The sequence below is a fragment of the Pristis pectinata genome, chromosome 29 (assembly GCF_009764475.1).
Source record: "Pristis pectinata isolate sPriPec2 chromosome 29, sPriPec2.1.pri, whole genome shotgun sequence".
NCBI lineage: Eukaryota > Metazoa > Chordata > Chondrichthyes > Rhinopristiformes > Pristidae > Pristis > Pristis pectinata.
In genome coordinates this window covers 3,087,446-3,109,994 of record NC_067433.1, presented here as the reverse complement: position 1 = coordinate 3,109,994, position 22,549 = coordinate 3,087,446, and the positions used below count along the sequence as shown (strand labels likewise).

At 48.1% G+C, this 22,549-nt stretch overlaps 1 protein-coding gene across 3 annotated transcripts in view; it reads left to right on the top strand.

Annotated features, from left to right (window-relative positions):
• The window catches only part of LOC127584355 (cGMP-dependent protein kinase 1-like), a 100,033-nt gene that overhangs the window by 72,445 nt on the left and 5,039 nt on the right, over window positions 1-22,549 (top strand). For all 3 annotated transcript variants that reach the window (XM_052041077.1, XM_052041075.1, XM_052041074.1), the window contains exons 5-16: window positions 911-974; window positions 2,422-2,499; window positions 3,343-3,437; window positions 5,624-5,689; window positions 7,123-7,197; window positions 10,384-10,480; window positions 12,736-12,875; window positions 13,853-13,942; window positions 15,791-15,932; window positions 16,382-16,545; window positions 17,802-17,924; window positions 20,549-20,611. In XM_052041077.1, the coding sequence (XP_051897037.1) occupies window positions 911-974; window positions 2,422-2,499; window positions 3,343-3,437; window positions 5,624-5,689; window positions 7,123-7,197; window positions 10,384-10,480; window positions 12,736-12,875; window positions 13,853-13,942; window positions 15,791-15,932; window positions 16,382-16,545; window positions 17,802-17,924; window positions 20,549-20,611 (1,197 nt within the window). The remainder of the gene's footprint in view (window positions 1-910; window positions 975-2,421; window positions 2,500-3,342; window positions 3,438-5,623; window positions 5,690-7,122; window positions 7,198-10,383; window positions 10,481-12,735; window positions 12,876-13,852; window positions 13,943-15,790; window positions 15,933-16,381; window positions 16,546-17,801; window positions 17,925-20,548; window positions 20,612-22,549) is intronic.

Genomic DNA, 22,549 nt, shown 5'->3' with positions numbered 1-22,549 from the left:
CAAAATTTGACCATTGGCCGCATCTCAGAGCAGGTGACCAACTGCTTAGCCCAAAAGATCTGCATGAAGGGTTGTCTTAAAGGATAGGGAGATGGTTATGTCTGAGGAGCCAGCTGAGGACCACGGTAGCTGAATGTGAAGCTGCAGGTGGAGGAGGGGATGAGCAAGAGGCCAGGGCTGGAAGGGTGCAGTTGTCCTGAAGGGTCCTGGTGACTGCGTGGGTTTCCTTTGATAAGATATCTTTATTAGTCACGTGTACATTGAAACACACAGTGAAATGCATCTTTTGCGTAGAGTGTTCTGGAGGCAGCCCGCAAGTGTCGCCACACTTCCAGCGCCAACATATCATGCCCACAACTTCCTAACCCGTATGTCTTTGGAATGTGGGAGGAAACCGGAGCACCCGGAGGAAACCCACGCAGACACGGGGAGAACGTACAAACTCCTTACAGACAGCGGCCGGAATTGAACCTGGGTCGCTGGCTTCAACAAAGCAAAGTCATTCAGAAACGTTATTTCTTCTTATTTCTTATGAAACCTTATCCCAATTAATTTGCCAAGGAAGTAATTTTAGCTTCTGATCTACATAATTTCCTCACAATTTGTTTCTCTCCATCTGCCAACCCCACCACCCAGCTCTCACACATTCTTGCTGAAATAGGAGTCAGGTACCAACCGATGCAGGACCTAGAAGGAGACAGGAGGCTGGCAGCGTTTATTAAGAGATGAAATTGTTCTGTTCTGTGGAATTGACTCCTTGCTGTTCCATTAGGTATTCACAGCCTCGAAATATGTGATTTCTGATTGAATGGTTTTGTTGTGGAATATCCTTTGTTCTTTCCCAAGGCAGTCACTTGGCTGTGTGTGATGTGAGCTGTAGTGATACCCAGCCTTTTCCTTCTCTCTGCAGTGTCCCCTCATTCCAGGATCTCCAGGAAGAAGTAATCAGTAAGCTCGCTGACGTGCTGGAGGAGGTACTGAGGTTCAGACATCCCACCTTCCCTTTTCCCATACTCTGTCCTATTCGTGCTTGGGAATTCTGCCCCAGGTAACACCGGTCTATTCCACTAACTCACAGAAAGAAGTCTCCTGCCTTCACTGAGCATCTGCAGACCCTATGTGGAATAACACAGCCTCAGCCAAGAAGCCCCTAGCCATTCCTTGCATAGAATAGCACCTCCCCTCATTCCATGTGTAGTCCGCAAGAGTAACCTGACCCCTCGTTAACTGGAGTTAGTCCGCTCTGGGAGTCGACTCCATATATCCAGACTGAAGGTGGGTCACAGTGACGTCATTGCACCCAGGGTGTGGCTCAGTGCGGTGTACGGCACTCCCGGAGACTGCCCCTCTTCACATGGTGCTGTAGGTAGTTCAGAACTCAACACTGACGGCGGTGTTTGTGTGTGATCTTGTAGAGGTGTATAAAATCATGAGGGGCATAGATAGGGTGAATGCACTCAGTCTTTTTCCCAGGGTTGGGGAATCAAGAACTAGAGGGCATAGGTCTTAAGGTGAGGGGGAAAGATTTAATAGGAACTTGAGGGGCAACTTATCCACGCAGAGGGTGGTCCATATATGGTCCATGGGTGAGGCAGGTACATTAACAACATCTAAAAGGCACTTGGACAGGTACATGGACAGGAAAGGTTTAGAGGGATATGGGCCAAACGTGGGCAAATGGGATTAGTTTAGATGGGAATCTTGGTCGGCATGGACCAGTTGGGCCGCAGGGCCTGTTTCCATGCTGTGTGACTCCCTGATTCTAAGCTGGGAGGGGCTCATTTTCACTGTGATGATGGGGACAAGAGAATTCCCCACCAAGGAAAGGTAACAATGGAACCCTAACTGTTCACAGCCCCTCGGTTAAATAATGGTCATGTGACAATATCAGATTGTCATTTTATTATTTCAATGTTTTTTGTGACAGTTTACACGGCATTTTAGAATGTGAGATAATGTGATTCTGTGTGTGTGTGTGTGTGTGTGTGTGTGTGTGTGTGTGTGTGTGTGTGTGTGTGTGTGTGAGAAACAAGATCATCATACATGTAATCCACAGTTCTGTTACCAAGCTACAGGTGTGTTTCAGTTTAACGTCATGAACCATGACTGCCTTGGAATTCTGGATGAAGGTTTGGACCAGTTCAGTGTCTGAGTGGTTCCACCCAACCTCTGATCACATGTGGTCTCTACCTCTTCCAGTTCTGAACCATCCTCACCTGTCAGTGTGACGTTGGTATTCTACCATCAGCTACCAAGGCCCTAAGGTCTGGAAATCCCTCTCTAAACCTCTCATCCTCTCTCCCCTTCCTTTAAGACATGCCTTAAAGATGAGTTCTTTGTATTGGGTGGGTGTCTTTATCCATTAAACCACGGGGCAGCGTCTTCCCAATTTATCTGTCATATCCTAACATTACATTGCAGACTCATTATGAAGAAGGTGACTACATCGTCAGGCAGGGAGCCAGTGGAGATACTTTCTTCATCATCAGCAAGGGAAAGGTGAGTCTGCTAACTGGGACAGTGCTGCCACACCTGGACTAATCACAGTAGATCCCTGCTTACACCTGGACCAATCACAGCAGATACCAACTCACACCTGGACCAATCACAACTGACACCAGCTTACGCTTGGACCAATTAAAGTGGATACCATCTCACACCTGGACTAATCACAGTAGATACCAGCTCACATCTGAACCAGTCACAGCAGACATTAGCTCACACCTGGACCAATGAAAGCAGACATTAGCTCACACCTGGACCAATGAAAGCAGACATTAGCTCACACCTGGACCAATCACAGCAGATATTAGCTCACACCTGAACCAATGACAGCAGACACCAGCTCACACCTGGACCAATCACAGTAGATACCAGCTCACTCCTGGACCAATCACAGCAGATATTAGCTCACACCTAGACCAATGACAGTAGACACCAGCTCACTCCTGGACCAATCACAGCAGATACTGGTACACACCTGGGCAATTCGCTGTTGGTAACAACTCACCCCTCTGCCCACACAGCACAAACCAGCACCCCCCTTGGCAACTTACAGCATAATTGATGGGTTTGGGTGGTTTATACATTGATGAACCCAGGAATGAGTTACAGGCCAGTATGTAATATAAGGATTGGTTGTGGTTTATAGGTTGGTTGATACCTGGGGCTGAGACTAACTGAGAGTTTGGAGTATTTTCTATATGAAACCCTTGTTTATCACTTTATTCATCTTGTTTTGCCCGTCTTCAGTGCCATCATTGGACTGAATTAGCTTAATAAGGGCCTGTTTGTATACATCTTGTTCTTACCCTACTTGCCTCTGCTTTGCTTTGACCACAGGTGAAAGTAACACGAGAACAAACATCAGATGAGGAGGCAGCGATTTGCAGTTTCCTGTCAAGGGGAGACTGGTTTGGGGAGAAAGCTCTCCAGGGGTACGTCTTCCTTTCACTTCCTCAGACTGTGCATCTTGTTCCCAGCCGGGGCATCCTGGGCCTTCCAACACCTAGCACAGTGTCACAGTGGGTAGGGCCACTGCCTCACAGCTCCAGAGACCCCGGTTCAATCCCGACCTCCGGCGCTGTCTGTGTGGAGTCTGCACGTTCTTCCTGTGACCACACAGGTTTCCCCTGGATGCTCCGGTTTCGTCCCACGTCCCAAGGGCATGCGGGTCAGTGGGTTAATTGCCCGCTGTAAATTGCCCCCAGTGTGCCGGTGAGTGGTAGAATCTGGTGGGGCTGGGGGGGGCGCCTCTCACCTTAGAGGGGAAAGTTTAAAGGAGACCTGCAGGGCAACTCTGTTAGTCAGGGAGTGGTAGGTGTCTGGAATGTGCTGCCAGGGATGTGGTGGAAGCAGGTAAGAGGCATTTAGACAGGCACATGAATGGGCAGAGAAGGGAGGGATACAGACCACGTGCAGGCAGATGGGGTTAGTTTGAATTGGCATCATAGTTGGCACATCATGGGCCAAGGGGCTGTTCCTGTGCTGCACTGTTCTATGTTCTAATTAAGTGGGGTTAGTGACTAGTGTAGGATTATTGTAAATGGGTGCCTGACCATCACTGCAGACTCAGTGGGCTGGAGGGCCTGTTTCTGTGCTGTATGACGTGTAGGTGCTAAAATAAACAACTGGTCCCAAACCAGTTTAAAGCCACAAGAAGCCCCGAGCACCAGGTCTGATACTAGTTGAGTTAAGACGATGATGGAAGCAGACGTGATCGTAACTTTCAAAAGGGAAATTGGAGAAGTGAAGCGTTGAGCGATAGGGATGTAGTGAGGAGGGATCAATTATTTGCCTCTTCAAAGATCTGACACAGTCACAATGGGCCAAATGCTCTCCCGTAAGACTCAGGGAACCAGTCGGGGTGGTGGCAGGAAGCTAGAAAAGGCCTGGGTTCCCTGGATTACAAGAACAAGAATCAGCACCAGGTTTCTGCTCTGGATGAGAATAAAAAAAAACTAAATGCCAGAAACCTGAAGTAAAAACAGAAAATGGTATAAAACACTCAGTGCGTCAGGTAGCATCTGTGGAGAGAGAAGCAGAGTTAACATTTCAGGTCGAACACCCTGGGTGCATCTGGAGTGATCTACCCCGGCAAGCGGTTAATGCCTTCAGGAGAAAGAGAAGGGTGACCTTCTCTTGGAAAAGCAAAACTTTTCTGGTGGAACCAATCCATCAGTGGCACATTCGTAATAATGCAGGGTTACGTGTTCAGTAGGGTGGGAGATTGGGGTGTATAAGGAGGGGAGGAACACTGGGAATGCTGGGGACAAGGGAGGGGATGTGTGGTAAAAGGACAGTTTCACAAATCACAAAAAGTTAGCAGACAGGAGCAGCAAGTAGTTAACAGCGCAAGTGACATGTTGGCTCTTATTGCAAAGGGGGAAGTTTTGTTACAATTGGACAGGGTGCTGGTGAGGGATCTCCTGGAGTACTGGGCACGGCTTTGATCCCTTTACCCAAGAAAGGATGTAGTAGCGTTGAAGGCAGCCCAAAGGAGATTCACCAGACTAATTCCTGGGATGAGAGAGTTGGCTGTTTTCTTTGGAGTTTAGAAGAATGAGGGGTGATCTTACTGAAACATAGGGATCGTAGGGGGATACGACAGGGTAGATGTCAAGATGTATTCGCTAATGGGAGAATCTCAAACAGGAGGACACAGTTTCAAGATAAAGGGTCAGTCATATAAAACCAAGGTACATAGAAATTTCTTCTGACAGAGAGCTGTGACTAGTTCATTCAGAATATTTAAAGTGGGGGTAGATAATTTTTTGAAAGATTGGGGGGGATTGAGGGCAATGGGGGATCTGACACAGAGGAGTTGAGACCTTGGACAGATCAGCCATGATGACACTGGATGGCGAAATAGGCTTGAGGGGCCGAGTGGCCTACTTGTGCTTTGTGTCCAGAGGGAAGCCTATGACATGCACCGGTTCTCAGGGAATCTGGCCACTGCTGGGGCAGGCAGGACAGGACTGAGGGCAGACACAGGACCACAGCAGCCAGCCATCACTCCTCTTCCCCTCCAACGACGTGTCGGTGTGGGTGGCCGTGTGGGTGATGGCAGAAGCAGTGATCCCACACAGCAGATCTAACTTCTTCTTTCCTCTTGTCCCCTCAGAGAAGACGTGAGGTTGGCCAATGTAATAGCAGCGGAGGAGGTGACCTGCCTGGTGATTGACAGAGAGTGAGTAGCTCTTACCTCAGACGGTGACTGCATTAATCGTAACGTTGCTCAGAACTGCAGGCCTGGAGCTCAGATGGCCACTTGCCTCTTACCTTGAATTCCGACAGGCCAAGCATTCCCACAGCGTGGAATCTGCCTCTTCCCAATAAACCCTGCTTCCTCTAGCCAGCACCACAGGCAGGCAGCCCTGGGGGCGTGTTGCACTGTCAGATGTACTTGTTGCAGTCGGATGTGAATGTATTAGTATTGGTATTGGTTTATTATTGTCACTTGTACCGAGGTGAAAAACAGTGAAAAACTTGTCTTGCATACCGATCGTACAGGTCAATTCATTACACAGTGCAGTTACATTGAGTTAGTACAGAGTGCACTGAGGTAGTACAGGTGAAAACAATAACAGTACAGAGTAAAGTGTCACAGCTACAGAGAAAGTGCAGTGCAGGTAGACAATAAGGTGCAAGGTCACAACAAGATAGATCGTGAGGTCAGAGTCCATCTCACCGTATAAGGGAACCATTCAATAGTCTTATCACAGTGGGATAGAAGCTGTCCTTAAGCCTGGTGGTACGTGCCCTCAGGCTCCTGTATCTTCTACCCAATGGAAGAGGAGAGAAGGGAGAATGACCTGGGTGGGTGGGGTCTTTGATTATGCTGGCTGCTTCGCCAAGGCAGCGAGAGGTAAAGACAGAGTCCAAGGAGCGGAGGCTGGTTTCCGTGACGTGCTGGGCTGTGTCCACAACTCTCTGCGGTTTCTTAAGGGGGAGGGGGGAGATACAGGCTGCCAGACGGTGATGCTAGTTGATGTGGTGGGTGTTGAGTCTCTGCTTTCAAGGGAAAAGAAAGCAAGGCCTGTGTCTATAGGAAGCCTTTTGCCTCCCTTTCAGCAAATTCCCACATCATCATACAGTCAATGAGGGGCTGTTGTAAAGTCGGGAACACAGCAACCAGTTTGTGATCTCTCGAAGAGCACATACTCATACAAGTAATGGTGACCGAGCAATAAATATTGGCCATCACACCAAGGAGTGTTCCCTTGCCCCTGTTCATTTTGTACCAGGGGATTGTTTGCATCCATCTAAGGAAACAGAAGAGGCCAGTTTAACAACTCATCTGGAAGAAGGTACCTGACACATTTAACAGTGCAGATCTCCCTCAGTGGGAACAACAGAGTTGAATTTCTAAGATGCAGTGAGAGTTAATGCCCTTGACATCAAGGCAACACCTCCTGTGTAGGTGGCATTGAGCCCTAATAATCCTGACTCAATGGACCTCACTGGCTGGGGCCAAACCTTACACTAAAATAGTCGGTTGTGGTTGTTGGAGGCTGATTATCACTGGACATTACTTGAGCCCAAATCGCTTCGGCTGCTTCCTCGGTGACTCTCTCTTGTCATGGGATTCTGTCTAAGTGTTTTCTATTTTTCTGCCTGTAGTTCATTCCGGCAGTTGATTGGAGGTTTGCAAGATGTACCCTTTGAAGAGTATGAGAGTGCAGAAATGCAAGCAAGGTGGGTGTGAATATTGGGAACGCACAGTAAGTACTCCTTCCAAATGTGGTTGTTTCCCTGAGCAGCAAGGATCATAGAGAATGTACCGTGATTCCAGCCTTGTGGAGGTAGGCAATATGCCCTTGTGGAGGTTGACAACTTGCCCTTGTGGAGGTAGACAACATGCCCTTGTGGAGGTAGACAACATGCCCTTGCCTTTCACCTTTATGGGAATCTGTTTGTCCTTAACTCTCACTATTTCACTTCTGAATGACTCCCTCCTATCAGATGTCGACTTTCCTGCATTAGCTGCTCTCAATCTGCTTTTCCCAGGTCCCGTCTTAAGAAATGGAAATGTCTTCTCCCAGTTCAGAATTCCTGGTCCATCCTTCTCCCTTTCCATAAATACCTCAAAACTTAAAATTACATTTTCCCATTTTTTTCGCATTTCCTTAAAATGTTGATATATTCCTCCCTCTACGATTGGTTTAGAGGCCAGACTCACTGGTGTGACTGGTCGTTTCCTTGGCCAGATCTCCTAACCTGCAACTTGGTGACTCTGGTCTCTATCATTACATCCACTTTGCTGGTAGTTTGATAAACTCTCACAGGCTGTGTAAAGTTTCCAAAGAGTTCAGCAGCTGCACTACCCCACACCAGCACAGGGGAGGCCCCATGACTGGCCTTTGTGTGTGTTAATGGGGTAATTTTCATATCACACCACTGCTATTGCAGGGTTGACCTGCCTTAAAGCCCGTTGTTAGTTTATGGAGTATAACCGACTGTGGGGTTTTGACAGAACATCAGCTGAAGGACCCAATGGATCATTTCATTGCTAAAATAAGTTAAACCTTATACTTTCTTTAACTATTAGAATAAAACTGCATGATGCTGTGTGTAATCGTAGGTAGATCACAGTTAAATTGGGAATATACTGTGTCAGCACTAGGACTAATATGTAATTGCAGAATGTTTCATCATGACGTTACCACTAGATATATGTAGACGTATATACACAGGATCAGTTTATCCAGAAGCCTGTGGGAAGCTGGCAATTAATGTTATTAACTCGATGATCTCCGGAAACAAAGATATATATCAGTGATGTAACAACCGATTGTGTTCATTAACTCTTCCCAAGGGCTGTCACATGTTAACTCTTTGACCATTAACTAAAGTTCCAGGTCCAATAAACCAGCTAAATTGTACGGGTTGGATAATGAACCAAATGGTGGTGGTGGTGAACATCACCCAGTGAGAAGTTGTCGAAGATGCCTCATTACCTCTTTATTATGTGAATTGTCATCTGAATCCAACAAGGAGAGGCCTGGCTGTGTCATTCCTTCTTGTTTACTCTTTTGTCTTTATCTACATTCTTTATCTATAGCTGTTTTTTAAGATTAGTGCACAATCTGTGGAATTCACGTCAGTCTGAAAGTTCCTCCAATTCCTCTTAAACTTTCAATCCCCAGAATAAGCAAGGTCCCATTCCCTCCGAGGGTCTGCCTCCACCTGGGCCCACTCTCAATCCCCCCTCCAACGTTCAGCAATCCAGGGAAGCCAAAAGCCCTTTGCGCTAATGGAGGCTTCAACTATCACCACAACCAGGAGATTCCCAGTATTTCCTTCTGATGTAGAAAGAGGCCATTTAGTCCATCAAGTCTATGCCAGCTCACGGAGTAATCACATTCCTTCACTAATTTTCCCCGTTCTCCCCACATTCCCATCAACTTCCCCCACCCCTCACCCACACACTAGGGGCAATATACAATCATGACCAACTAACCTACTGACCGACACATCTTTGGGACGTGGGAGGAAACTGGAGCATGCAAACTCCACACAGACTGCACTGAGGTCAGATCGAACCCGGATTGCCGGAGCTGTGAGGCAGCAGCTCCATCAGCTGCGCCACTTTGACAGCCCTCGGGGTGGTTGGCAGGACAGGGGTTCAGTGGTCACTGACGCAGGCAGTTACAGTGGGCCACACATCGCTGCCGGGTTTCCCTTCCACCACACGGTTCTTGTTTCTGCTTCTAGTACATCACCACTAACGAGTAACGTGACCCCACCTCCCCTTCCGCCAACTCTATCTTCTCTAGATTTATAATGTTTGATTTTAGGTCCTGATTTTCTGTGGTCACAGCTAATCTCTGCTGCATCTACTTCCTCATACTCCCATGTTTGTCACTCTTGGTTCTTTAACCAATCACCTCCATTCTACACCCCCTGCCCTTTGGCCCTCCACCAATGAGAACAGTATCTACTCCACGTTATTAAATACCTCGATCAGATCCCTTCACCACCTCCTCTGTTCCAAAGAGAACAACCGCAGTTTTGCAGTCTGCCCTCATCCCTGGAACGATTGTGAGAAATCCCTCTGCACGCTCTTCAAAAGGCTCCAACTTTCCTAAAACCCTCCTGCACCTTTTAACTAAGGTGCACCCAGCAGGAACGCCTGCCGTTGGTCTTACTGCTTGATCTGACATGAACCACGACAACTGAAGGGGTGGCACTGCGGTGCAACGAGTAGAGTTCAATCCTGACCTCGACCACTGTCTGTGTGGAGTCTGCACATTCTCCCTGTGACCGCGTGGGTTTCCCCCCGGCGCTCCGGTTTCCTCCAACATCCCTATGACGTGAGGATAGGTATGTTAGTTGGCCGCTGTAAATTGCCCCAAGTGGGTGGTGGAATATGGGGGGAGTTGATGGGAATGTGGGGAGAATCAAATGGGATTGGTGTTGATGGGCAGTGTGGCCTCGATGGGCAGAAGGGCCTGTTTCTGTGCTGTGTGACTACGTAACCCCATGACTCTACAACAGGATTTACTCTTCGCTTTCAGAGTTCCTGCTCGGACATCCCACTCTGCTCCACCTTCTCCCAGAGCCCGAGCTCTCTTGTGCTCTCCTGATTCTCCGTCGCTACCCTGCCATGTTCTCTCACCACTCCACACCCGTCCTGACCTCTGCCACTGTTCTCCTGCACACCCCTTCTGCTGTGTGCTTTCCTGACCTCCTGTCTCCTACCCCACCCTCTCCCAGTACTGTACTGGACTCTCACACTGCCCCACTCTGTCCTGACGATGGTCATAGGCTCAGCCTGCCTCTTCGTGTTGCTCGGACGGTTGGATCTCAATGGAGTGACCCTGCACCACCTCGATAGGTGACAGATAATTTATTTCCCCTTATGTTTCTAATCTCTTTCAGCTTTGAGGTGGAAGCTGCATTCTTTGCCAACTTGGATCGTACGGACTTCAATGTCTGTGGAACCCTTGGAGTTGGAGGATTTGGACGCGTTGAGTTGGTAAGGCTGGTGGTTCCAGTAATGAGACTCCCCTATTCTCAAGAGGTGAAGCTACAGTGAGGGCCCACCTTTCACAGCCACCCCACTCAAACAGGGAGCAGTCGGAAGAGTCAGGAGTCCATTTGCTAACATGTGCCTAGCTCTGACCTTGGTCTGCACCCGTCTGCAGCCATTAGCCAGCAGCCTGGCATATAAGGTAAGATAAGATCAGATCTTTATTAGTCTCATGTACATCAAAACACACAGTGAAATGAATCTTTTGCGTCAAGAGTTCTGTGCGCAGCCCGGAAGTGTCGCCACACTTCCGGCACCAACATAGCATGCCCACAACTTCCTAACCCGTACGTGTTTTGGAATGTGGGAGGAAACTGGAGCACCCGGAGGAAACCCACGCAGACACAGGGAGAATGTACAAGCTCCTTACACACAGTGGCCGGAATTGAACCCAGGTCGCTGGCGCTGTAATAGTGTTACACTAACCGCTACACTACCGTGCCTGCCGTGACATCATAGAATCAGAATCAGGTTTATTATCACTGACATATGACGTGAAATTTGTTGTTTTGCGGCAGCAGTACAGTGCAGAGACATAAAATCTATAAATTACAGAAATAAATAAATAGTGCAAAAGGAGGAATAATGAGGTAGTGTTTATGGATTCATGGACCCTTCAGAAATCTGATGACAGAGGGGAAGAAGCTGTTCCTAAAACGTGAGTGTACCTCCTCCCCGATGGTAGTAATGAGAAGAGGGCATGTCCCGGGTGGTGAGGGTCTTAATAATTTGTTACTCTTTTTAGAAGTTTATTAAAGCTAAGTAAACACTAAACAAAACTACCAATAATGCAGCATAAAATCTTACAAAAAACTACAAACAAATTATATGATGTAAAGTAAAATTCTATGATGTGGGCAGGCACGGTGGTGTAGCGGTTAGTGTAATGTTATTACAGCGCCAGTGACCCAGGTTCAAATCCAGCCGCTGTGTGTAAGGAGTTTGGATGATCTCACTGTTCTGTCTGCGTGGGTTTCCTCTGGGTGCTCCGGTTTCCTCCCACATTCCAAAGACATACAGGTTAGGAAGTTGTGGGCATGCTATGTTGGCGCCGGAAGCGTGGCGACACTTGCGGACTGCACCCAGCACACTCTACACAAAAGATGTATTTCACTGTGTGCTTCAATGTATGTGTGACTAATAAAGATATCTAATCTGATCTTATAAAATACTGCTGAATAATACTACAAAATACTGATCTGGCCTCTGTCATCTAAGGACTTGACTGTAGGTAACTGTAGCACACATGCAATGCTCTCTCACCCTAACCTTTTACACAACTCACCCCAGAGATTACTCAGAGGATCTGCTCCTGAGTGAACAAGTGACCATCTTTGTCTGCTGCATCTATTAGATCTTTCACCTCTCACCTTAAACCTATGCCCTCTAGTTCTTGATTCCCCAACCCTGGGGAAAAGACTGAGTACATTCACCCTATCTACGCCCCTCATGATTTTATACACCTCTGTAAGGTCACCCCTTATTCTCCTACGCTCCAATGAATAAAGTCCTAGCCTGGCCAACCTCTCCCTATAACTCAGACCCTCAGGTCCTGGCAACATCCTCGTAAATCCTTTCTGCCCTCTATCCAGCTCAGATGAACAACATCCAAAGCTGAGAGTTTTAGGTTTTCAGGCATTATGGGAAGTTACTGCAAGAGGTCACCAGGTGGACAGAGGAAAGGGGCAACGTCCCCACCATCAGCACGGAATCCCTGACCCACAGCCACACAAAATGGAGGAGCAGTTGGTGTCCCACTGGGAACCTCGAGTCCCCTCGCTAGGAGTCCGCAGAACCTGGTGAAAGGAGAGCACACCTCCCAAATGTTCCAGACACCCACCACATCAAGCACCCCCTGCCCTACCTGTGGAAGGTTCCATAGGGGTCACATAGACCTCATCAGCCTCCTCAGGACCCACAGTGGAGGCAGAATCTGGATTCTGAGAAGGAAGGACAAGAATATTGCATCTTCAGTAGCCATCAGAACCGATTGTAGAGGGGGACGAGCTGAGAGGGAGTGTTGTTAAATCTAGGAGCCCTAGTCCCACAATAAACCCTTTCCCCAGTCATTCTCTGAGTGAGCCATGGAACTCAATCTACATTGGGAGTGATTTAAGTTTATGGTCCGTGAGTGCTGTGGAATATCTCCTCAAGTTTTTTCTGTGCGTCTCCTGACAGTTTGGTTTTGGTTTCTTCCTCAGGTGCAGCTGAAGCACGAAGAGTCCCGGAGCTTCGCGATGAAGATCCTGAAGAAGCAGCACATCGTCGACACGCGCCAGCAGGAGCACATCCGCTCGGAGAGGCAGATCATGCAGGAGGCTCACTGTGACTTCATCGTCAGGTGCGTGCACTCCCTCGCCTCAAAGCCCTGCCCCACTGCCTCCGGGACCCACTGGGACAGACTCCAGTCAACCAGACACAGGGATGTGGGCCAATTGCGGGCAAATAGGACTAGCTCAGGTCAGCATGGACAAGTTGGGCCGAAGGGCCTGTTTCCGTGCTGTACAACTCTATGACTCTATAAGAAGCAGCCTGGTATGTGAGTGAGATACGATAGCTGAACAGATAGAACTGGGATTTATGAAATGTTTCTTAAGGTAGCTGGATTTCAACCATCGAGGGAGTGAGAGGCCCTCGGTCTAGTTAAAGGGAATAAATAATGATACTGGGCTCTGGAGAACGGTTCTCTGAACCTCAAACAGATATGCCTTGGCTCCCAATCTCCGTCCCATTCTCACTTCCAGTCCAACTCTCCATTCTGAAGGATTTCTGGAATGACGTTAACCCTTCCATTGTGGAGGGGGCACAGTATGCGGAGAGGGTTAGGATTTGGTCAAATCCAGAGCAATAGCTCCATTCTGACCCAGAGGTGCTTCACCCCTCTGCCAGTTTCCAGCTTGCCCAAGGACCCCGCAACATGCAGGCAGCAGACAGCTTTATATCCAAACATCTCAGCCCACTGAACCACTGTGTGAGGTGGCATCAGAGCAAGGCCATCCCATGGGGTGGGGTCAGAGCAAGGCCGACCCGCGGGGTGGGGTCAGAGCAAGGCCCAGCATCATTCTGTATTGATGCTCCAATACCAGGAGCTTACAGAGGACACAAGAGACTGCAGATGCTGGAATCTGGAGCAACACACAATCTGCTGGAGGAACTCAGTGAGTGGAGCAGTATCTGATGCAGGGTTTTGACCCAAAATGTCGACAATTCCTTTCCCCCCAACAGATGCTGCTCGACCCGCTGAGTTCCTCCAGCAGACTGTTGCACCAGGTGCTCTCAGCCTGACTTTGTGTGTGTGTGTGTGTGTTTATTTTTCAGGCTCTACAGAACCTTTCGAGATGCCAAGTACCTCTACATGCTAATGGAGGCCTGCCTCGGAGGTGAGCTCTGGACCATCCTCAGGGACAGGTAACTGACTGCCATTTCTCGTTGTCTCCACCACCCCACAGTTAGAGAACCGTGCAGTGTATCAACTCCACAAGGCCTAACCCTGACAATTCGACCCCAAAAGTAAGCTGATTCTGTCCTCCTATGTAATTCTGACAGGGTTACTGTCTCTCCAGCAGGACATTAAACCGAGTCTCGATTTGCCCCCTCAGTTGTGTGTACAAATGCCCAGTTACTACAGGAAAATAAGATGTCCATCTGTTTGGCATCTGGCTCTCAGGTCGTGTTTACCGCCTTCCCTTCTTCCCCCGGCACCCCAGTTCCCTCACGTCCTCTGACACAGCAGGGTCCCACTTCCTACGTTCCCGTTCGACTTACTTGGTCCACTGGAAGATTTACCGTCACACCATGTAACATCGAAAAATAGTCAGCTAAAACTGTGTTAATAGGAGCATCATTCAATGGTCCAAAATCCCTGCCAATCAGCGACACCAAAGTCCTTTCTGCCGCATGATTGGAAGTTTACTTTATTTGAACAGAACACACACTCTTCCCGATATTTTGTCAAAATTGGAAACGTTATCTGGTGATTATCACATGCGGATTTGTGGAATCTCGCTATGCACTAACTGATTTTTCTATTCCTTCATTGCACGGACAACCATTTTTCAACAAATACAAAACACATCAGGCTGTCCTGAGATTGTGAAGGCAGTGTCCAGCCTCCACAGAGTGACATGGCCTACATTGCAGAGAATACCCTCTCTCATTCCCCACTTCCCTTTCTCCCTCCCTATTTGCTCCTCTCTCACTCCCTCTCCTTCTCTCTACCTCTCTTTCTCTCTATCCCTCCTTCCCTCTACCCCTCTCTTTCCTTTCATAGGCTGAGGCACTGAGTATGAGAGTTGGGACATCCTGTTGAAGTTGTACAAAGCATTAGTTAGACTGAACTTGGAGTATTGTGTACAATAAAACAATACAAGATACATCAGGCTGCCCCGAGTCTGGGTACAGTTCTGGTCACTGCACTGCCGGGAGGATGTGGCAGCAGTAGGGAGAGTGCAGAAGTGATTCACAGGATGTTGCCAGGAACGGAGGGCTGTGGTTATAAGGAGCGATTGGACACACTGGGTTTGTTCTCACTGGCACGTCAGAGGCTGAGGTATAAACCTTATAGAGTTATATCAAATTATGAGGGGTATAGGTAGCGTAGAGATTCATAGTCTTTTTCCCAGAGCAGGGGAGCCTAGAACTAGAGGGCACAGGTTTAAGGTGAGAGAGGAAAAATTTAATGGCCATTGGAGGGGTAGGTTTTTCACACAGGGGGTGGTGGGTATATGGGGGAGGCAGATACAGTTACAATGTTTAAAAGGCATTTGGAGAGGTATCTGGATAGGAAAGGTGTGGAGGGATACGGGCCTAATGTGGGCAGAAGGGATTAGTGTAGGTAGGCTTCACGGTCAGCATGGACAGGGCCGTTTCTGTGCTGTGCGCTTCTATAATTGTATAGTTCATTCTCTCGTTCTCTCTCCCTCTTTCATTTCCACTCTCTCTCCTTCATTCTATCTTCAAGATGTCCCATCCTTCTGTCAAAGGTTTCAATGATCCACATCCTTCCGTAGCCCAGTGTCGAGTTCTGTCTGATACCCCACCACTTTGTGCCTTGGCACATTTTACTCAACTGAAAGTCCTTATCTGAATACAAGTTGTGGTTCTGTGACACTGGGAGGTCAGAGAGATCTCCCCCAGCGCAGAGACCTGCCCAGGTCTGAGTGAGGCTGGGCCTGGCTGTTGGTCACTTTGACTGCTCCTTTGGTGTGATGCTCTGACCAGTGTGAGCTGAGATGTTGATTTTGTTATAAATTGCAGGGGCTCTTTCGATGATGCTACAACCCGGTTCTACACTGCCTGTGTGCTGGAAGCTCTGGCATACTTACACTGTAAGGGCGTCATCTTCAGGGACCTCAAGCCAGAGAATATTATCCTCAGCCACAAAGGCTACGCTAAACTGGTGAGCAATGTCCTTCCTTAGCACCCCAGCCTCGTTCACGTTGACAAGGGTGGGCTGGTCACAGGGTGAAAAACATCACAGAGTGGGTGAGATCAGATCTGTGGTTCTCATATACAAACACAGTCACACACGTTCACCCAAAGACAGGAGGCGTGGGAACACCGACAGTAGCACACAACTTACACAGAGACACAGAGGTGGGCACAAAGGTGCACCTTGGTTCTCTCACACACGCACACCCTGGTTCTCTCACACACAGACACACACACACCCTGGTTCTCTCACACACAGACATACACACACGTGCGCGTGTATGCACGCACGCACCAACACACACACACACACACACACAAACACAGTCTTCAGACTCTGGTCTGACTGTCCAGAAGTACTCTGATGAACTGCTCAGTGAGCTGGGAGGGGTTAATGGATGCTTCCGTTGTGTTTAGGTGGATTTTGGTTTTGCGAAGAAGATTGGTTTTGGGAAGAAGACTTGGACGTTCTGCGGGACGCCGGAATACGTGGCGCCTGAGATCATCCTCAACAAGGGCCATGATAGCTCGGCAGATTACTGGTCCCTGGGGATCCTGATGTACGAGCTCCTGGCTGGCAGGTGAGCTGGAAGCGGACGTTTCTCCACTTCACTTTGAATAACCTTCCACCGTCCCACCAGGGTTGGACACTTCCAGTTACGTTCTCCATCTCCCCTGCAGTGGGTCCACGCGGACACCCTGAAACAGTGCGGACCCCTCGCACAGGCCACCAGGTAATAGGTCCGCATGGCGCATTCCACCCCTCCCTTCCCTATCTGCCTGTTTCAGTCATAGAGTCACACAGCACGGAAACAGGCCGTTCGGCCCAACTGGTCTATGCCAACCAAGATGCCCCATCCAAGCTCATCCCATTTGCCAGCATTTGGCGTGTAACCTTCTAAACCTTTCCTATCCGGGTACCTGTCCAACTGTCTTTAAAAAGTTGTTACTGTACCTGCCTCAACCACAGCTCATTCCACATACATACCACGCCTTGTGTAAAAAGGTTGCCCCTCAAGTTCCAATTAAATTTTTCCCCTCACCTTAAACCGATGCCCTCTAGTTCTTGATTCCGCAATGCTGGGAAAAAGACTGTGTGCATTCACCCTGTCTATGCCCCATGATTTTATACATATAAAATCTCTATACGATCACCTCTCAGGCTCCTACGCTCCAAGGAATAAAGTCCTAGGCTGTCCAACCTCTCCCTGTAACTCAGGCTCTCGAGTCCTGGTAACAACGTTGTAAATCTTTTCTGCACTCCTTCTAGTTTAATAACATCTTTCCTATAACAGGGCGACCAAAACTGTCCACAATACCACAAGTGCGGCCTCACCAACGTCTCGTACAACTGCAGCATAACCTCCCAACTCCTATACTCAGTGCACTGACTGATGAAGGCCAACGTGCCAAACGCCTTCTTCACCACCCTGTCTACCTGTGACTCCACTTTCAGAGAACCATGTACCTAAACTCCAAGGTCCCTCTGTTCTACAGCACTCCCCTGCAGCTTACTGAACGAAAAAGCAGCAGATGTAGCCTCTGGCCTCTCAGGTCAGCTTTCTCCTTCGCTATGACCATCCTCCACCTCAATTTCACTTGTTTCCCGGTCCCTGATTCCCTCGCTCTCAATAAACCAGAAATCTGTCGACCTCACACTTGAAGGGAAGCAGTCTCACGTACAGATTCATCACCTCCAGTCAACATCATCAACTGCCTCCAGACCCCTGTTGGGAGATTCCTCAGGTTTGTCCTGAGATGGTTTCCGCAGCTTAAGGCAACAGATTCTCTAACTGGTGAGTAATCTGCATCCACATCGTCCATTTTGTCTCCACAGCCCCCCGTTCTCAGGCTCTGACCCAATGCAGACTTACAACATAATCCTGAGAGGGATCGATATGATTGAGTTCCCAAAGAAAATCACCAAAAATGCAGGAACGCTGATCAAAAAACTGTGCAGGTGAGTGCTGTGGATAAATTGTTCAGGTCGTGGCCCAGGAAACTGGTTACAGGAGGACTGGGCAAGTGGTCCAACAAGTTGGTAGTTCAAATCCCACCACAACCAGTGAAGAAAGTGAACTGTTTCCCATTTCCCACAATCTATTCTTCACTAAAGTGGGCAAGCGCAGTAGTGTAGCAGTTAACGTAATGCTATTACAGTGCCAGCGACCTGGGTTCAATTCTGGCCACTGTCTGTAAGGAGTTTGTAAATTCTCCCTGTATCTGCATGGGTTTCCTCCGGGTGTTCCGGTTTCCTCCCACATTCCAAAGACGTACGGGTTAGGAAGTTGTGGGCATGCTATGTTGGCGCTGGAAGCATGGCGACACTTGCAGGCTGCCCCCAGAACACTCGACGCAAAAGATGCATTTCACTGTGTGTTTCGGTGTACATCTGACTAATAAAGATATCTTCACTAAATCCAAGATTAGGGCGGAGATGAGGAGGAACTGCTTTTCCAAGAGACTAGTGAATTTGTGGAATTCTCTGCCCAGGGAAGCAGTGGAGGCTACCTCATTAAATATATTTAAGACACAGTTAGAATTTTGCATAGTAGGGGAACTAAGAGTTATGGGGAAAAGGCAGGCAGGTGGAGCTGAGTCCACGGCCAGATCAGCCATGATCTTATTGAATGGCGGAGCAGGCTCGACGGGCCAGATGGCCTCCTCCTGCTCCTATTTCTTATGTTCTTATGTTCAAAAGGCTATGCAAAATATTACAGTACATGAGTACAGCATTGGGGAGTAATATATTAGCATGAGTTGAGGCCAAGAATGGAAAAGAGAGTGTTGGGATAAATGGGTCATTTTCATTTGTTAACCTGTAACAAGTGAGGTGCTTCAGGGATCAATCAGTGCTGAGGCCTCAGCTATTTACAATCCATATTAATGACTTAGAGAGACCGAGTGTATTGTAGCCAAATTTGCTGGTGATACAAAGATTGGTGGGAAAGCAAGTTGTGAGGAGGACACAGAGAGTCAGAAAAGTGATGTGGAAAGCTTAAGCAAGTGGGGAACAATATCGACAAATGTGGGGAAGTGCGAGGTTATCCACTGGGCAGGAAGGTTAGCAGAGTATTGTTGAAGTGGAGAGAGACCCTAGAATGTGGCTACACAGAGGGATCTAGGTGTCCTTCATGGCAAGTAATTAGGAAGGCTTATGGAATGTTGGCCTTTATGCAGAGAGTGACAGAAGGAAGTCCTGCTACAACTGTACCAGGCATTGGCAAAGCAACACCTGCAGTAGTGTGCAGTTTTGCTCTCCTTAGTTAGGAAAGGTACACTTGCACTGGAGGAATTCAGAGAAGGTTCATTGGGTTTATTCCTGGGATGAAGGGTTGTGTTTGGATGAAATTGAGCAAGTTGGGTTTAGGCTCATAGAAGTTTGGGAGGATGGGGTGATCTTACTGAAATATGTAAGGCTTTTCAGCGTTTGACATGGTGGATGCTGAGAGGATGTTTTCTGTGTGGGGATACCTGGGGACCATCGTTTCACAATAAGGTTGCCCATTTAAGATGGAGATTTCTTCTCTCATTGTGGGTCTTTGCAATTCTCTACTCCAGAGTGGTCTAGAGGCTGAATCGCTGAATATATTTAAGGCTGATTTCTCTTCGACAGGGTTATGGGAAACAGAGAAATGGAGCTGAAGCCAAGCTCAGATCAGTCTTGGCCATACCGAGTGGCGGAGTGGGCTCAAGGGGCTGTGTAGCCAAATCCTGCCCCTATTTCTTATCTGAGTTGTCTTATGAGGATAGGTTGAGTGAGCTAGGGCTTTTCTCTTTGGAGAGGAGGAGGATGAGAGGTGACTTGAGAGAGGGGTACAAGATGATAAGAGGCATAGATCGAGTGGACAGTCAGAGACTTTTTCCCCAGGGCGACAATGGCTAACACAAGTGGACATAATTTTAAGGTGATTGGAGGAAGGTATGAGGGGAATGTCAGGGGTAAGTTTTTTTGTACAGAGAGTGGTGGATGCGTGGAATGCACTGCTTGCAGAGGTTGTGGGGGCAGATACATCAGGGACATTTAAGAGACTCTTAGACACATGAATGATAGAGAAATGGGGGGCTACGTGGGAGAGAAGGGTTAGATAGATCTTAGAGCAGGATAAAATGTCGGCACATCGTGGGCCGAAGGGCCTGTACTGAGCTGTAGTGTTCTATAAGTTAAACTTGATATGCAAAATGCAAACAAAGAGGAAACAAAATTAATAATAATTTTTGGGTGTGAGGCTACCCATCAGCCTGTGGAGCTCCTGCATTAACACCAGGAACCCCATCCTGCACCACCTGCTCAGCCGTTGTTACTTGGTAATTGGTTTATTATTGTCACATGTACCAAAGTGCTGTGAAAAGCTTTAGTTTCCATGTCATCCAGGCAGATCATTCCATACAAAAGTACATGGAGGCAGTGCAAAAGGAACAAAAAAAATTGCAGAATATAGTGTTAGTTACAGAGAAAGTGCAGTGCAGGTAGACAAGTAAAGTGCAAGGGCCACGAAGAGGTAGGTTGAGAGATCAAGAGTTCATCTTTAGCGTATGAGAGGTCTGTTCAAGCATCTTATGTAACTCTCTCTTTCTGCACAGGGACAATCCTTCTGAGAGGCTGGGCAACCAAAAGAATGGAGTTAAGGACATTCAGAAGCACAAGTGAGTGGCATGGAAGAGGTCAGCTGGGAACCACCTGAGTGCTTGGATGGAGCTGGACCCACACCATCAGCAGTGTGTGAACAGCGATGTCTCAGTGCAGCTCCACTGCAGACTTGGTTTTTGCCAAGGTCCTGTGCCTGGCTTCCTACTCCCAATCACAGTCTTCCCACTGGATATCTCCCTTCAGTTGAACAGGCTCAGTAAATGGCCCCTTGGACACAGGATGGAGCCAGTGTCGGTGAGGCATGTCCCAGCATAGAAAGTTAAGGATTTTCAGTAGTTTTAACTCTGAATGAAAAGCAAAAAAATCTGAAGAAAGACCAAAACATGCTGGAAACACTCAGCAGGTTCGACAGCATCTGTGAAAAGGGAAACAGAATTAACAGTTCTGCTTGAAGACTCTGTCAGAGGTCTGTTAACTCTTTTTCCATGGATGCTGTTTGATCAGTTTCTTCCAGCATTTCCCAGTTTCAACCCCGCAGCACTTATTAGAGACACAACAAACGCTCCAAATATATAACCAAGATGCCTTCATCTCTGACTCCATTCTAATTGAAATATGTTCAGTTGTGTGCAGGTGACTCACCCTGGTCCATGGGAACCGGAACCTATCCGATGGAATTTGTTTTATAATGGAATGTTAGCACAGCAAATTTCACTGCAGAAATGTTTGGGGAGAAGTAACATTCCAAGCAAACCCTTCCTTCAGCCATTCAGGGCAATTCTTATTTCAGTGGAGGTGACGTGAGACCTTGGTGATGGAATAGACTGGTAGCCTCGCTCACTGTCCCACATCCAGCGACTGGGAGGGCTGGTTCTGTCAGTCCATCAAAGTCCGGCAGAGAATTTGGATGCCACAGCAGTGCAGCTGGAAGAGCAGCTGCCTCGCAACTCCAGTCACCCGGGTTCGATCCCGACCTCCGACGCTGTCTGTATGGAGTTTGCACGTTCTCCGATTTCCTCCCACAGCTCAAAGACATGTGGGTTGATTGACTAATGGCCACTGTATATTGCCCCTAGTGTGTAGTTAAGGGGTAGAATCTGGGAGGAGTTGATGGGAATGTGGGGAGAATAAAATGGGATTAGTGTGGGGTTGTTGTAAATGGATGGTCGATGGTCAGGGTCTGTTTCTGTATTGAGTGCATCTAGGTCTCTATAATGAGGCTGGTCCTTGATGGTAGTCTGTCCTCTTATCAGGGGTGCTCTCAGAGTTTCATGGCACAGGCTGGACACAAATCTAATGCAGAGAGATATTCCAAGTCCAAAGTGGTGCACTGCTCTCTGATGCTGGGGGAACGTATGCCAGTGAAAGGGTGGAGAGTCTCTGCTGGAGATGGAGGGGAAGGAGGGGAACTGGAAGAAGTCATGGTCCATCTTGGAACCAATATCAAAGGTATTTCAGGTCCTAAGGTCAGGAGCTAGGGAAGGAATCAAGAAGCTGGCCTCCCAAAGTGGTAAATCTCTGCCTGAATCCTGGTACAGCACGTTAGTGAGTAACGAGGGAGCATTCAGACAGGTTCATGTGTGGCTCTGTGATGCAGCAGTTGGGATTTCAATTCCTAGGACATTAGAATGAATTTTGGGGCAGGAGCGATCTGTTCGAGGTGGATGTTTGCACCAACAGAGATGAAACCGATACCTTTACTGTTGGGTAAGTGAGGCTGTGGGGCAGTGAGTGGGAACCATGAGGAAGGAGTGGGGAGGAGGATCACTGAGCTGTAAGAACCACAAATAGCATTGGAGTCAATGGTTTAGAATAGTTTAGGGAGGGGAGGGGGTTAATGCAATGCAAGGTGAGGCGAATGCAAGTTGGTCTGAAAGAGTTTTGGAAGTCTGTTCATAATTGACTGTAATATGGTCAATAATGTTGCTGAATTGGGATTAGATTGTCATACAGCACGGAAACAGGCCCTTCAGCCCACTGAATCCATGCTGACC